General features: G+C 35.5%; 1 protein-coding gene and 1 pseudogene across 1 annotated transcript; one reads left to right on the top strand and one right to left on the bottom strand.

The window, feature by feature from the left end:
* The first annotated feature begins 7,110 nt into the window (after positions 1–7,110).
* On the top strand, positions 7,111–9,038 carry LOC114386699 (annotated as a pseudogene).
* A 4,197-nt stretch (positions 9,039–13,235) lies between these two features.
* Positions 13,236–16,308, bottom strand: LOC114386698 (cytochrome P450 82A2-like). The gene is made up of 2 exons (XM_028346736.1): positions 15,350–16,308; positions 13,236–14,046 (listed from the first exon to the last, which is right to left on the bottom strand). The coding sequence occupies exons 1-2, from the start codon at positions 16,283–16,285 to the stop codon at positions 13,417–13,419; spliced, it is 1,566 nt and encodes a 521-aa protein (XP_028202537.1). The 5' UTR covers positions 16,286–16,308; the 3' UTR covers positions 13,236–13,416.
* Positions 16,309–16,532: the final 224 nt, after the last annotated feature.

Below are 16,532 nucleotides of genomic sequence, written 5' to 3'. Positions count from 1 at the left end.
AATGGTGTACTTCAACTCCTTTTTCCATGTCTCTAGACTTCGCTTTTTTCTTCTTCAAACTCATTCTTAACTTGTTCCCTAATGCTTCCTATTATCTCAGCCATCTATTCTTGGGAGATGGAGATGGATGACGAAGTGGAGCCACGTGATGTCCTCCCATAGTATTGACTAATTGTCACCCCCGAACCCGCCGCACAAACACGACCTCCATGATCTGGTCTCTCTATGGCGGTGTTAAGTATGTCATCACGACCTTGGGGGACAAACGAATCTTGTGACATTTGTTATTCTAACGAGTCCTACATGAAACAAAAAATTCACATCGTTCAAGTTAGTATAATCGTTGACAACATCAAATTAATAGTAATTATAAGTCAAACACAAATAACCAATGAAGCAAAAATTTAAATAATTGTAATTAAAATTTAACTAGCAACTAACAGTTTTATCAGATATTTCTTGTGCCGCCTGAGATGTCATCTGCCCATATGGCTTAGTGCGTGTCATCTTCCACTTGACGTGTCTTTTAATGGGAGATGGGGGGTCATTAATTACTTGTGCATCGTCATTCATCATTGCATCACATTTTCTTTTCTTTATTTTCTCGTCTAACAACTTCTTTTCTAGCAAATCATATCCGCCACGGGAAAGTAAATGCGGACACTCATTGAATTTTTGGATTTCCTGCATCTTCTTTATGATTCCCTGTGGAGTACCATATAGTTGTCGTATGAATAAAATTTAATTGCCTTTATAATTACAAGAGACTATAAAAATTAAAAAACATTAACATCTAACCTGCCAGTTAGGCGTTTTGCAGGTTGCCGCAAATTCCTGCCATGCTTGTGGATCTAGGCCATATTTGAGTGAAGGATATTCTTGTTGTTCCCCCTCAAAATTACTATACACAAATTTTATGGTGAGGGGTGATTTAAACTGCCTCCATCTAGTGGCGACACTGGACATAAGCTTCTTCTTTGCATTAAGGGCTTTTGGGATATCAAATTTCGCCTACAGGACAATTTGTTTACTAATATATGCATACTTTAAAACATTTAAAGCTTTTTAACAATATAGTTATAGATAACGAAACTTACCAAAATGTCATTCCGTACAAGCTCCTTCAGGGAGTCTGGTACATCCATCCAACTATTATGTACAATTGGAATTTTTTCTCTAGCTACGACCCTTAGATAGCTGTGGAATATTTCTTTATTTGGGCCCGATGCTCGTCCAGTTGCATCGTCAACGTTCACAACTGGTCTAGGCTAATCCAACGTTCTGAAAGTCAACCTCGTTAGACGTGTCAATCGTCTAGTATTCCTAGACGCCGCCTCTGAATGCACATTTGACTGCAGAGGGGATGCTGGTGGAGTTCCCATGATCCTGTAAAAAAAACTAAAATGTTAACAGTAATCACAAACAAAGACCATATTGAAATAAAAATTGAAACATGAACAATAATAAATTTGCCAACATAAAAGGAAAGAGGATTTTACATTAGTTCCCATGGTCCTTCATCATGATCATTGCGATTTGCGTGTACGGCATCCACACACTCTGATTCATTGATATAAGGCATTTTGGTGGAAAAAGGTGGTGTTTCACAAATGTCAACTGTGCAATGATCGAGTGAGTCATTTAAACCGCTTTGTCTGCCTTGTAGAACCACTGAATATCTTGAATCGCAAGGATCTTGGACGTAAAACAGTTGTCTTGCTTGTTGTGCCATAATGAAAGGTTCATCCACATAAGCCACCTTATTTAGGTCTACTAAGGTAAATCCAAATTCGTCTTGACGAACACCGGTATTGGCATTGACCCACTTACACTTAAAAAAAATGGTCTAAATTCAATATAGCCAAGCTCCCAAATTTCTTGAATTACTCCAAAGTAACGCATGGTTGCTCGAATTGGATTGTTGTATGATGCACTAGAAAAGTGATCGGAGTCGGCATCAACACTCACAACACTGTTTTGCATTGTGCTTTTGTCATCTTCAGACTTGGTGTAGAAGGAATAATTGTTGATATCATACCCTTTCCAAGTTGCTACAATAAGATTTGGACCAACATCCAACAACCTTAACATTTTCAAAGCACCGTCAACGGAAAATATTGTTTCCCTGAACCAGTTAATGAAATTTTTAATATGCTCTTGCAAAATCCTCATCATGTTCATTTTTGGGTTCATTTCAGTCATTTTTTTTGTGAGCATCTATGTATGGAATGACCTCAGTTGAGTTGTTAATACATACAAATGCGCTTGTGAGACCTCGTGTCGAGTCATTGTCACAACATTGAATCCTCGTGTACCCTTACCCCCTATTGTTTGACCATGACGAGTTTCAGGAAGGCCCACCGCTTTACCACCTTCAATATACTGGGAGCAAAACTCGATACACTCTTCAGCAACATACCTTTCGATAATCGAAGCTTCTGGTTGGTGTTGATTCTTTGTATACCCTTTTAACACTTTCATGTAACGCTCAATTGGATACATCCACCATAAGAAAATAGGACCACACAGTCGGATCTCCCTTACTAGATGAACGATTAAATGAACCATTATGTCGAAAAATGATGGAGGGAAATACATTTCCATTTGACAAAGGACAATGGCAGCCTCGTTCTCCAATTCATCTAATGTTGCTGGGTCAATCACTTTGCTACATATAGCATTAAACACAAAGCATAGATGTGTTATGGCAACCCGAACTTTGTCAGGCAAGATTCCCTGAATCGCTACAGGTAATAGTTGTTGCATTAGTACATGACAATCATGGGATTTCAAGCCAACCAATTTCAAATCCTTGACGAACACAAGGCTCTAGATATTTGAAGAGTATCCTTGTGGAACTTTTAGCATGCGCAAACAACGACAAAAACTCCTCTTCTCGTTTGTTGACATTGTGTGACATGCTGGGGGTAGATACATTCGGGAACCTTGTGAGATTGGATGCAACTGCTCTCGTATACCCATTTCGACCAAGTCCTGACGAGACTTCAAACCATCCTTTGTTTTTCCTTTAATGTTAAGGAGGGTGTCAATTAAACTATCACAAACATTTTTCTCCACATGCATGACGTCTATACAATGTCTAACATGAAGATCAGACCAGTATGGAAGATCAAAGAATATGGACCTTTTCTTCCATATGTTTGTCTCAGTTCCATATTTCTTTTGTGTCTTTCCGAAGATAGTTATGATGTCCTTCACATGATCATAAACTTGTTTTCCATCTAATGATTTCAGCGCACTTTCAATTTCCTGAGATCCATTAAAAGATTTCTTCAATCGTCAATATGGATGATACTGGTTCAAAAATCTTCAGTGCCTTGTGTATACTGTCTTCTTGCCATGTTTTAGTTGTAAGAATGTAGTATTTTTCTCACATATAGGAGATACGTGATGGCCTTTCACACTATAACCACTTAAATTGTCATATGCTGGATAGTCATTTAAGGTACAGAAAACCATTGCACGCAAACTAAACGTCTGCTGCAGATTAGCATCCCAGACATCAACCCTGTCTTCCCATAATGTTGTCAACTCTTCAATTAACGAAGCCAGATACACGTCAATATCATTCCCTGGCTGTCTTGGACCTGAATCATCATGCAAAGCATTATGTATTTTCGCTTCATGCACAACCAAGGAGGGAGGTTGTAAATCATAAGCAAAACAGGCCATGAACTGTGATTCATGCTTAAATTACCAAATGGATTCATTCCATCTAAAGCAACAGCAACCCTGATATTTCTTGGCTCATTCCCAAAATCAGGATACAAATGATCAAATTCTTCCCATTGTGGACTATCAGCTGGATGCCAGAGCAATCCATCATTTTTTCTGCCTTCTACATGCCACCTCAAGTGTTTTGCATCATCTCCATTAGCAAACAAACGCTTAAACCTTGGTATTATTGGAAGATACCAACAGACCTTTGTTGGTCTACTGTTGTTCGAGGTTGCATCATGACTGAATTCCAAAAGTCACATTTCTTAAAGTGACTTGTTTCTGAAGATTCTTTCAAAAGTCATATCTTTTTAAGTGATTAGTTTTAAAGGAATTGCCAAGAGTTACAAGTTTTGACTTGAGTCATCAAGAAACTATAAATGTGACCTTGGCATGAAACAAAATAATTCATATCTATCATCTCTTTCAATCATTCTATCTTTCAATCTATCTTTCAACATCTTCTTTCATTTCTTTCAGAACTTTCTGGTTTCATCTTCTCTTCATCTTTCTAAAAGTTTTTTTTCAAAACTTTGTCTTCCAAGAAAAGTTCTTTGTTCAAAAACTTGTGTTATTCATCTTTTTCATTCCCTTCTCCCTTTGCCAAAAAGAATTCGCCAAGGACTAACCGCCTGAATTCTTTTTGTGTCTCTCTTCTCCCTTTTCCAAAAGAATGAAGGACTAACCGCCTGAATTCTTTTGTGTCTCCCTTCTCCCTTGTCAAAGAATTCAAAACGACACAGTCTGAGTTGCAGCATGGCAGCATCATCAAAAACCTCAACTTCAAATAGGAATCATCAAATTGCCGTTAGTGCTTACCTGACCAGTATGAAGGTACCAGAAACTCTGAAGAATGGAAAAGAGACAAAGAAAGAAGCTTTGATGAAAATGGTGAAAAAGAAAAGTCTATAGAATCCTTCCTTCACTCCAATGACTTCAAAGCATTGATATCACTTTGCACACTAAGGATGACTGATGAGAGTAAAACCAACCTAGGGATGATATGGAGGCAGATCAGTTGCTCCTATATTAGAGCATCACAAAAACATGTACGGACATACACAAGTTTTGGATGTCGGGACACACAAATCAATTTCAAAATTTAACTAACTACATTTCTTATCACATTAAAATCAAAATACCAACCTAAGGGTCCCGAGGAGAACAAACACATACAGCTATAGCTACAACAATATTGTGAGCATCCTGACCAACAAATTTTATCTGCAAGCTAGTTAGCACCAAAATGAATGTCTATTATTGTTAACAAATGATCAATATCTGCATAACATTCAATAAAGAAGTGGAACCTTCGAATACTCTTATATTCAGATGTACAACACTAGAGTGAATTGAGGAAGAAAGCTATTGTGAAAATCGTTGGCTGGGAAGCCCAGAAGACGTAAATCAGAACTATAATTTCAATAATAATTATGTCAACATAACTATGTGAAAAAACTATAATAAACATATATATATATATATATATATATATATAGAGAGAGAGAGAGAGAGAGAGAGAGACAGAGACAGAGACAGAATTAAGAATCACTCCCATTGCCAAGAAGTAGGTTACCGAAGTTTCCTAATAGCCCCAAAATTAAATGAAAAAAACAAAAATAAGAATATTATATGAGTGGTACGACTATAAGGAATATCATGAGACATGTTAAAAAGCCCTTGTACATAATAATCTATAATCTACTTGTTCAAACTTTCTTTATCATGCTACAATTATAGAGTTAGAGTAGATTGCAGTAAACCAAATGACCAATTCCTACTTGCTAGCAGTATCACAAACTAGAAAATAGTTCAACACAATCAATGCCATGCAAGCACAACAAACATTGTTTTAGTCCCTATTGCTTCTTCTAGTGTGCATACCTTATTAGAAGAGAAAAACAAAGTTATCTGTGAAGTGGAGAATTCTAGGGATGAAGAACAAAAGAGTAAAAAGGCAATGGAGAGCTTAGGTTCTGCATTACATGAAGTATCTGCAAAAGCTAGAGAAGCCAAAGAAAATCTACTTCACAGCCAACCTGAAAGTGAAAGTTATGATGCCCAGATTGAAGACTTAAAGTTTGTCTTAAAAGCTACTAATGAAAAATACAATTCCATGCTTGATGAGGCTGAGTGGGAGCAGAGAGAGGTTCAACTAGTCAGCTGCATAAAAGATTCTTTAAGATCCCGAAGGAGGATATATTCTTCCAACACAAAGAAAAAGCAAATCCACTATTAAATAATTATGGCTTTTTATTTTGTGTGCGGGTCCTAAGCTTTATTTAGGCGGCTATGCTTTCTCGTAGAAGAAATTCTCCTGGACCAAGCTAGAATTTTCTCTTTTGCTAATATTGTGTTCAATCAAGAAAATTCTGTAAAATTTCTGCCTTTGCAAAGCTCAATATAGCACATATACTCTGCACAATAAATTGACCACATTACCAATACCTTTTCCAGCATTTTTCAGAAGTTTGATTAGAATTAAGCTTCCCCTTCCCATTAATTTCAAACCCCATCATAAAAATCATATATATATATAGTGTGTTTGGAAAAACCCCATTAAGTTTGATTAGAATTAAGCTTCTCCTGATGTTTATCTTTTTTTGACATTTTTATCTGTAATTTTTATTAAGTAACTGCCACATAGTTATCTAGTGTGTTTGGAAAAACCTTCCAACCCATGTGAATGTACGTTCAACACAAAAAACACCAAGAAATCCTTCTTTAAACGTGCGTTGAAACTGTCCAAAAAGAAAATGTACGTTGAACCTCCACTAGTATTTCTAAACATTGGCTTAACTGTTCACTGTCGTATTATATTTTACCTCATTTTTTTTTCTCTCTCTCTCTCTTCTTCTTGACTTTTATTTTATTGTATATACAACATATATACTAAAATATAAATATTTCGTTTTGGTGTACATTTTTTTTTAATATGTTATCTCTTTTTTATTATGTAACTAGCACAGCATTAACTGTTCACTCATGTTTTATTTAATCTCCTTCATTTTCCTCTCTTGTTTTCATTTTATTTATAAAAAGACATTACGTGCGTGCATGCCTCTCCTTTCCCCTAGTATCATATATAAATAAATTATATCATATTGTTTTATTAATTAATTATACAATTGTTTAGGCAATTAATTTAAGCAATTGTTTAGGCAATCTAAACAAAACATATTATTGTAAATTCACTTTTCAATAAACATATTCCAACATGAAACTGAGTTTACCATCATCAATGATTAAATTGCTCTTTTGACAACTAATTAATCCAAAACACATCTGAATTTTTAGAAAATTCCCACTTTTCCCTTATTTCTTAGCTTTTTGAAGGATTTTGCAACTATATATATTTGCCTTTCCTGTCATCAGAAAAACACATTTCGGCATGCAGTTGGTTTTCTCACCTATCATATATACCATAGCAAGGGAAAGGTACATTTACATATTTACTTGTTATATGATATAATGAAAAAAAGAAATAAAAATATCAGATAATTAGATTTAATAATTTACTCTTGATTATGGAAGCATTATTTTTATTTAGCATTTACTTGAGTCTTAATTGATGCAATCCTACCCCCAAAGGGTATTGGATAGAAGACTCCAAGAGGCTTGGGTTAGAGCTACTAAAGAAGGCCCTAGGGTTCTCATGAACCTTAGGATAGATTTTTGAGCCCATGGGTCAAGGTTAGATCCACTCTTCTTTGTAAATATTAGAATAAGTTTTTCCTTCGTTTAGGTCTTGTATTTTGGCCATTCTAGTAGTATAGGGTTTTAGCCTTGTATTTCGAGGCATTTTGAGTAATCTTTGTAGTAGGGATTTTTTTTGTTTTTTCATGTATTTTGTCATGGGGGTGAGCTTAGCTATTATAGGGGGTGTGTAGCTAAGCTCTAGCTTCTCATCTCAAGGAGGTGAGCTTAGCTATTAGAAAGGTGTGTGTAGCTAAGCTCTAGCTTCTTTAGGAATCTTCTCAAGGAAGCTTCTCAAGGAGGTGAGCTTAGTTATGAGAGGGGTGTGTGTAGCTAAGCTCTAGCTTGCCAAGGAAGTTTTCTCAAAGAAGTTTCTCAAGGAAGTTTTCTCAAGAAAGCTTCTAAAGGAAGCAACCTAGTCTATAAATAGAAGCATGTGTAACACTTATTGAAACTTTGATGAATGAGAGTCTTGTGAGACACAACTCAAAGTTCAACTTCTCTCCCTTTTTCTTTCTTCAATTTTGTGCTCCCCCCTCTCTCTTTCTCTCCCTCTTTCTTTTCCTCCATTGAAGCATCCTCTCCAAGCTTCTTATCCAAGGCTCATCTTGGTGGTGAAGCTCCTTCTTCCATGGCTTATTCCTTAGTGGATGGCGCCTCCTCTCACCTTTTCTCCTTTCTCTTCCGCTGCATCTCCATAGTGGAAAATCACCATTAAAGGACCTCATTGAAGCTCAAAGATCCAGCCTCCATAGAAGCCCCACAAGCAAGCTTCCATCATTAATGACTTCTAGTCAACTTATATCTAAGTTTAATATGCTTCTCAATGTCTAATCTCTTCTTTAGGTATCATTATTAAAAATATATGTAGTTGTACTGATTCTATTTTCTAGCCATACTTGTAACTTGATGTAATTTGGTTGAACGACATAAGAAAATGAAATTTAATAAGCCATATATGCATGCAATTACAGATCTAACATGGAAGTATATATATATATATATTTGTTAATTTGGTTGAAGCAGGTAGGTAGGAGAGATCGATCAGTTACTATGAACGTTGAAAGCAAGAGGAAAGATGAACAAGAGGTGAAAGGGTGGAGAAAAGCTTTAAAAAGTGTAGGGAATTGGCTGGCACATAAGGATAAGGATGAATGGTTGAAGGACATGAGGGGAATGTTGAGTTTGTTGTCTACGGTGATCGCAACAATGACCTTTCAAAGTGCTTTAAATCCACCAGGTGGAGTTAGACCCGGAAACGAGAGTGGAGTTGTTCAATGTCCAGTAAACAAAGCAGATAATAATCCATGTCCTGGAGAATCTATCCTAGTTGTTGTTTACCCTAATGAATATGGAAAATTCCTCATTTGGAACACAACATCTTTCATTTCATCTTTAGCAGTGTGTCTCTTACTTGTAGGTGGGTTCCCTCTCAAACACAGATTCTTCACTTAGCTTTTGTCAATAGGGATGTGCATCACCATCTCCAGCCTTACTCTTAATTGTTTGATAAAGTTATTTATATTTGGATTTCACTGCTAGGACTCATCGCATTTGTCCTTTGCCTACGCCTAATTGTTTGAATTGTCTTTGCCTACAGGTAAACCATGAAATCCAATATCCCATGCCATACTTTTAGAACTCAAGAGGTGTGATTTCAATAGGAAACGATAATGTAACTCATGCTATTCTCTCTATTCCATGCTTGATGAGGCTGAGTGGGAGCAGAGAGAGGTTCAACTAGTCAGCTGCATGAAGAAAAATGAAGAAGAGAAGGTGTCCTTGGAAAAAGAAATAAAAATATTGCTTTATTTGCTTAAAGAAACTGAGCAAGAAGCTAATGCCAAAAGGGAGGAAAAAGCTCAGTTGAAGGAAAAACTAAAGGAAGTTGCAGCTGAGGCAATCCAAATGCAGGAAGCTCTTAAGGAAACAACTGCTCACAACATGAAATTAAAGGAGAACTTATTGGATAAAGAAAATTAGTTGCAGTGTATGTTTCAAGAAAATGATGAACTCCGAACCAGTAATAGTGGCATTTGTCTACGGCTTAACATTTTTGTCCTTCTTACATCCATATTTTAAAGGATAGAATGCGACATGTAGGGAAGCTAATATGTAGCAATTGGGGAGGTACAATGGATTCTGAACCTAAACGATGGAGACTATTATGGAGTTATCAGGGGATGGTAGTTGTTTCAGCAAGAGCAACAAGGTTGCCTATATATTCTTCATTTGCCAAAGAAGGAAATCTCGGTGACCTATTTGCTAAAGGAGAGGCATTTTCAACTCTCTTTAATGTTATTGGAATTGGAGTTGGGATTCAATTAGCATCTACCATCCGTGCATCAATGCAGGGAAAGGTAAAGTGTTTTTATTTGTTTGTTCCTGGGCTATAGTGTTCAATTAAATTTTCAGGTTAGGCCCCCTAATGGAAGTCATGCAAACAATGTTAGTTACACACTATAAAAAACAATTTGAAAATTAAGAAACATTTTTTCTCAAGCATGGAACAATTTTTCCAAAGCTTTAAAATCACTGTATATGTAGCAATAAATCAAGGGTCAAATATATAATTTGTAATAACTCATACTGTCTAATAATTTCCTTAATTTTAATATATCTATCTTAAATAAAAAAAATAAAACAAAAAGGGAGTAGTGCAATTTGTTAAACAGCTCTCTACTCATAGTGATACCTCTATTGATTTTAGATTCATGTAACTTCACTTTCAGATTTGTGACATGAGGGGACATATATAATGTTGTCATGTTTGACCATGTTTTCTGTCAAAAACAAGAAGGCCAACCATGTTTTCTGTACCTCTCTCTTATGAATTTGTCTTTTTGTATTAGGTCCCCCTCCAATCCTTTTTCCACTATAGGTATCAACCAAAAAAAAAAAACACAATCTCAAAATATATTTCTTTCCTTGTCTCTCCTCTGTCTCTGTCTCTCTCTGTATACCCTCATATTCATATTAATTTTAAGCAAACCCCACAAACCATCATCATCATTATTTACCATTCCCGCCCCATGAAGTGTATAACAATATACTAGGACAAGCATTTCCAAAACAATGCATAAACAAACATTATATGAAGTGAATATTTGGTAGATAATTTCCTACCGCTGGTTCAAAATTGTTAGACCGTTAGTATCATGTAATAAAGAAATATCTTCAATTACACACAACACCTGAATGGAATTGTGAAATTAAAAGCAACTATTAAAAAGAGAAAGGAAAATATGGTAAACAATTGAAGCAAAAAATATATGGAAAAACAATTGTCAAAGAATCAAAGGAAAGAGATGAAGTTTCTAACAAATAAATGGAAGTAATGAATCTTGTGTTCCCTGTTCTCTTATAGCAAAATACTACAGCAGCAATGGACATACACTTTGTGTTTTTCATTATTTCCCCAAATAAGACATACAACTTAATAGAATATCCTTAATATAAAAGTTTCTTATTTTAAACTAATATTATAATCCTACAAGAGACAGTTAACTACAGCAACCAGCAGGTAGTTCTCAAAATCTAAAAACTTACCTTTGGGTTGCATCCTACGGCAAAACCAATGGCTGTGCTAAGTAACCCATCAATACCACTAGCCCCCCTGTTAGCAGCTACCCTCGCCAATCAGGTTAATTGGTAGGTCTGAGTTTAACAGCTTCAAGGCAAAGTGAAAGCTAACTCTCTTAAAAGCTTAAATTATATCAAAGACCTTAATGTGAGGGCACCAAGGATGAAACTCTTTACAACTGGATCAACAAACTTTTATACCATGTGAACGACCAACTCTCTTAAAAGCTTAACTTATATGTTTTTATATGTAAACAAAACTCAAAGGGAACATCTACACCTTATTTTAACACACATTACATACAATAAGCTTTGAATGCACACTAATTAAACCTAATATTTTTTAACCTTATGAACTCTTAATTGCATTATTGCAATGCACACCATACACAAAGACTAATAAGCCAGAACAACATCCAACTTTTGTCAATACTAAGGATCACAGCTATATGATGTTGTCAGTCCCCTCATCAAACAGGTATAAGCCTAAGTTAAATAAAATTAAGTCCAAGGAATTAGTATTTTAACAAGTTCTCCAAGAGTCATATATGTTTGCACAGATTGTTGGTTGAATCTCATCAAAAGGGAAACTAGACTTTTAGTCTACAATAAAGATTAAATATTTCGTAGACAGAACAGATGCCTCGTTGCATTTACACAGTTCCATCATACTTCCAACCCTAATCGAGTTTCTTTCAAATGCAGCAAGCTATATGATTGCGCAAAGAACATGGGTGTAGATACAACCAAATTCAAGGAGGGGCACCACAAAGCCCTCTTACCTCAAAGACTATGTATAAGAAAGAAAGGGAGAAAGGAACATGACCTGGAAGCTGACCCACAACGGTGATGGAGCTGAATGGTCGACGACAGTGATGGAAAATGACCCACGACAGTGATGGAGAATGGTCGACGACAACGATGACACTGTTGGTGTGCTTCACGACAACAACCAACTTACAGAGACAAAGCTTAAGGGCGCAAAAGTACTCAGGTAGTGCAGGCTAGCTAAACTGTGAGAGTACGCGAGGGAAAGATTAAATTTACCAACATACAAAGACGGTGCTTATAAAACCCGTTGTTGGGTAATCCAGTTCAACAATGGTGCCTATTAAACGCGTCATTGTAATTGGAAGATGACGTCATTTTCGGTAAAAATGTTGAAATAAAGCGCATATTTACTAAAATGTCACCACCTGTTAAACAACGACGTTTTTTGGACCACCGTCCTTGAAAGCACGTCGTAGAATCAAGAGTTTGTAGTAGTGAGATCATGCTAATCCAAAAAGAATCGCGTATGTCTAAGGATTTCTCATGAGATTCCGCCAAACCACGGAGAGGGTGAGCCTTGTCATGACAGTAGCAGTGGCATTTGTTGGTTTTTGTTTGTATCTTCTTCTTCTTCAATTTTTACCTCTTTTGGGCCCTTGCTTAAGGGATATTGAATCCCATGCACAATCTTGACCTCCCTGTCTTCTATTGCTTTGGGACTAGGACTTTTGTCAATAATTGAATCATGTTTCACTACATGTAGATTAGATGGTCAATAATTGCTTTAGTCTACAATTTCCGTAATCACAAATTAAAATTGATTTCATTTTAACGATAAAAAACGCTTTTTACCCATTTCACACGAATATAAATTCACAAAATTAAATACGAAAAAGGTTGGCCTGGAATTTCTTGGATATTTAAAACAAACATTTTGGAGGAGGACCAACTAATTGATACCATAAAACATTGTTCATGGCTATGGAACAATGCAATCATGGAACTACAGCAGAAAACAACAGTGAGAGTGCTAGAAGTTTTAGCCCAAAACCACATTGATTCAGCAGCACAAAACCTAAAATGCTGTGTCAGTATTCCAAAATCAGACACGTGATTTATAAATAAATAAAAATGTTTGATTCTTTTGTACTTTCTATGTATCTTTTCATTCTTCGATATTCTCCAAAAACCACTAGATTCTCGGATCTTCGATATTCTCCAAAAAACACTAGATTCTCGGAAAAGTCCTTATATGTGTTCTGTTGTGTTTCTGTTTACGTTTGTTGTTGCCGAAATGTAACACCCTTGTTACATTCACTCAAAATTCAACATACAAAGTCTTACTTTAATTTTAAAAGAACTATTTATTAATCTAATTATGAAAACCGTGTAAATTTTTTTGCGCATGTGTAACATGTTGCAGAGAAATAATAAATAACAAATGAATATTGAAGAAAACACCATCAATCTCTTCCTTCATGATTATTCAAATGAGATTAAAGCAATAAAATACATAATTTTCGAATAGTTTACAAGGCAAACCAGGTTTGTTTTAAAACAGATTACATGTATAGTTTAACAATCAACAATACACACAGAAGGTTCACACAACTAACACATAATTAAATATTACATACTTTCATAACAACTAGGAGATAGACGTGGTTTAATAAGAATTTCAAGTGAAGTGGCTTTAGAGTTGGTTACTCCAAAGACTTCAGTCATATCAAGAGGTTCAGTTGATGGATTTAAGACTTCAAAGGAATGCAAAAAACTAGCAAGTGTCAAATGAACTGTTTGAAGGCCTAAGTTTACTCCAGGACAAATCCTCCTACCACTTCCAAATGGTAATAGCTGAAAATGTTGACCCTTCATGTCAATATCTTTATCAGTGGTAAGAAACCTTTCTGGTTTAAACTCTAATGGATTTGACCAAACATTATGATCTGTGTGGATCTTGGAAAGATTTGTAATTAGACGAGTTCCCTTTTTTACAGTGTAGCCACCTATAGTGCAATCCTCTTCAAACTCACGAGGTCTTGAGAGAGGACCTGGAGGGTACAATCTTAAAGTTTCTTTGACTACAGCTTGAAGATATGTTAACTTACTTAAATCAGACTCACATATGTATCTCTCTTTTCCAACTTGGATGTCTAGTTCGGCTTTAAGTTTTTCTAGTACACTTGGATTATTCAATATCAAACTTGTTGCCCATACAAGAGTCGTAATGCTTGCCTCGGTTGCTGCTTGAATTATTGTCTGTAAATCAAATACGTAATCCAAATGAATGTGTAATTAGTGGGGGTTTGTAAATTAAGAAATGAAGAAAATGAATAGGATATTTGCATCATTGTATTTATGATTTTTTATTTTTTTAATGCTTTTTGAAGGTGTAAAAATATTTTATTGAAGTGATAAATTACCAATCCTGGCACAAGACGTGTTATTGATTGGTTACATGCATGAAGATATATACACCACGCCAAATAGAAAAAAGGAGATTAAATGAAAGACTCTATGTGCTTTGAATACATTAACTCCAAATACAGTACAGGACTACAATGTAAACCATAAATCCACATGATCTTCAATTGATGATATAAATGCATACTGCAATGCACACTTTTGCTGCACTACATATTAGATACATATACATCATTGATTATGGAATAAATTGGCTCTCGAACAACAAATTAATCAATTATGAAACAAAATAATCAACTATTTTAACTCCGCTATATTTTGAGATTTGGCACAAATGTGCAAATAATAGATCAATGCAAAAAATAATCTATTATCTTGATCAAACTAAAACCCAAATAATTTTAAGATCAAAATAATTGATTTTCATGAGACAATAATAATAAATTATTATTAAATTATTATTGTTCTCGGCTGTAAATAACGAACTTCTAACCACCCAACAATGTCACTCTAATCCATATTCATTTTTGGAAGTTTCTTGAGAGAAAAGTGAGCTACGAAAATCGTTTTTAAGAGCAAAATAACAAGGTTTTTCATCTCTTTCAAAGTTTCATCATGGATCTCTCCCTTGTTTCGGTCATGCTCTATATTTGCATTGTTAGCACATATTAGAACCTAATTTCCAACTCCACAATATGTATAATGTAGAGTTTCAAGTCAAAACATAAGTTATATTTAATGTATAGTGGAAATTAAATTTTTATCACTAAGGTTTAAGTGGTTTAAATGCAAAGTGAAAGATTACATTTTATTAGATGAAATTTATTTAAATGAATACATTGAAAGTTATTTTTGTTTCAACTTTTAAAATAAATTATTTATTATAATTCATGATAATCTTCACTATAAATAGATAAAAGTATTAATGAAGAAGATACACATATAGAGAAAATGCATGTGAAAAGAGAGATTTTGAAATAAAGTCACTTTGTTGAAAGAGAAATATATTTATCCATTATATTTCTTATCCATCTTTTCAAAGTTTATCCATTTTTAAGACCAAAAAATTAATTAAAGTCTTGACCTGGTGCTGATTAATTAACATGGTAACAAGTAGATGAATGAAGAGTATGCATACCAATACAAAGGATTTGATGACGATATCAACATTCATGCCCTCAATAGTTTTTCCTTCAAGCAAGGAAAGCAACACGTTCATGAAGTCTTGAACGTTCTCACCCATTTTTCTTTTTTGTCGATGCTCCTCTAACCACTCACCAATAATCTCGTCCAATTCCTTCCCAGTTTCTCTCATATCCTTCTCATAGCCACCAAAGTCAAACCATCTCAGATAAGGAATGGTATCTCCCACCGTGAACGTGGCGGCGAGACGCACGAACTCATCCACAGCCTTCACGCATCTCTTTGCCTTCTCATCATCCGAAGTGGTAGCGCTGAAATAGCGCTTCCCACAGACCATCCGCAGAATCATGTTGAACACCAGAAGAGAGAACCATTGCTTCAACTCCACCAGGGCACAGCCGGACTCAACATTCTTATTGCTACGCCAAGCACCGAAGAGGTCCGTGATCGAATTTTGAACTTCAGAGACGCGAACATGGTGTAGTTGCTCTACTCGGGAAGGAGATAGGAACTCCGACATTAAAATCTTTCGCATTTGGCGCCAATAGGGACCGTAGGGTGCTACGAGTATCATGGATCGGTTGTAGCACAAGAGGTTAGCAGAGATAAGATTGGGGAGGGAGGAAACGGCGATGTCGTTTGTGGTATAGCATTCTTTAGCCATTTCCCAGTTGCTAACCACCACAGCATTTTTTGCACCAAGCTTGATGGAGAATATGGGTCCATACTTGTCAGCCAAGTCACCCAATGTTTTATGAGGTGTCTTTGAACCAAGCAACAATGGGAGGTGACCAATTATTGGCCACGCACCTGCAACTGTGGGAGGACCCTCTTCGCCACTCTTCGAGGAACGACGACACAAAAACAAGTATAAGAGGATCAGAGAAACAACACCAACTCCAATTGTTGTGGTGTTTAGAACTAAGTCCATTTTGACTTGTTTTTGTGTTGTTGCATGCAGATCCTCATCAGTTTAAATAGGAACTGCACCGTGCATCTGTGTGCCGTTGTACGACCTGACTAGATCGAGTAGAGATATTTAGATATTTTAATATTTTAGAATATATTCATTACTTGAATTAACTAAAAAATAAAATAATGTTGCTGAAATGATGAAATAATATAGCCAAATAAAATCTTGATATTTTAAGATATTTTTAATTTTTATATTACATATT

This window comes from Glycine soja, chromosome 15 (genome assembly GCF_004193775.1).
Source record: "Glycine soja cultivar W05 chromosome 15, ASM419377v2, whole genome shotgun sequence".
Taxonomy (NCBI): domain Eukaryota; kingdom Viridiplantae; phylum Streptophyta; class Magnoliopsida; order Fabales; family Fabaceae; genus Glycine; species Glycine soja.
The sequence above is the reverse complement of the archived record's forward strand: the minus strand, read 5'-3'. Positions and strand labels throughout refer to the sequence as shown.

Coding starts and splice junctions, on each gene's coding strand:
- LOC114386698 (XM_028346736.1), bottom strand. CDS start 16,285: ATGGACTTAGTTCTAAACACCACAACAATTGGAGTTGGTGTTGTTTCT. Junction 14,047..15,349: donor TCATCAAATCCTTTGTATTG/GTATGCATACTC, acceptor TTTGATTTACAG/ACAATAATTCAAGCAGCAAC.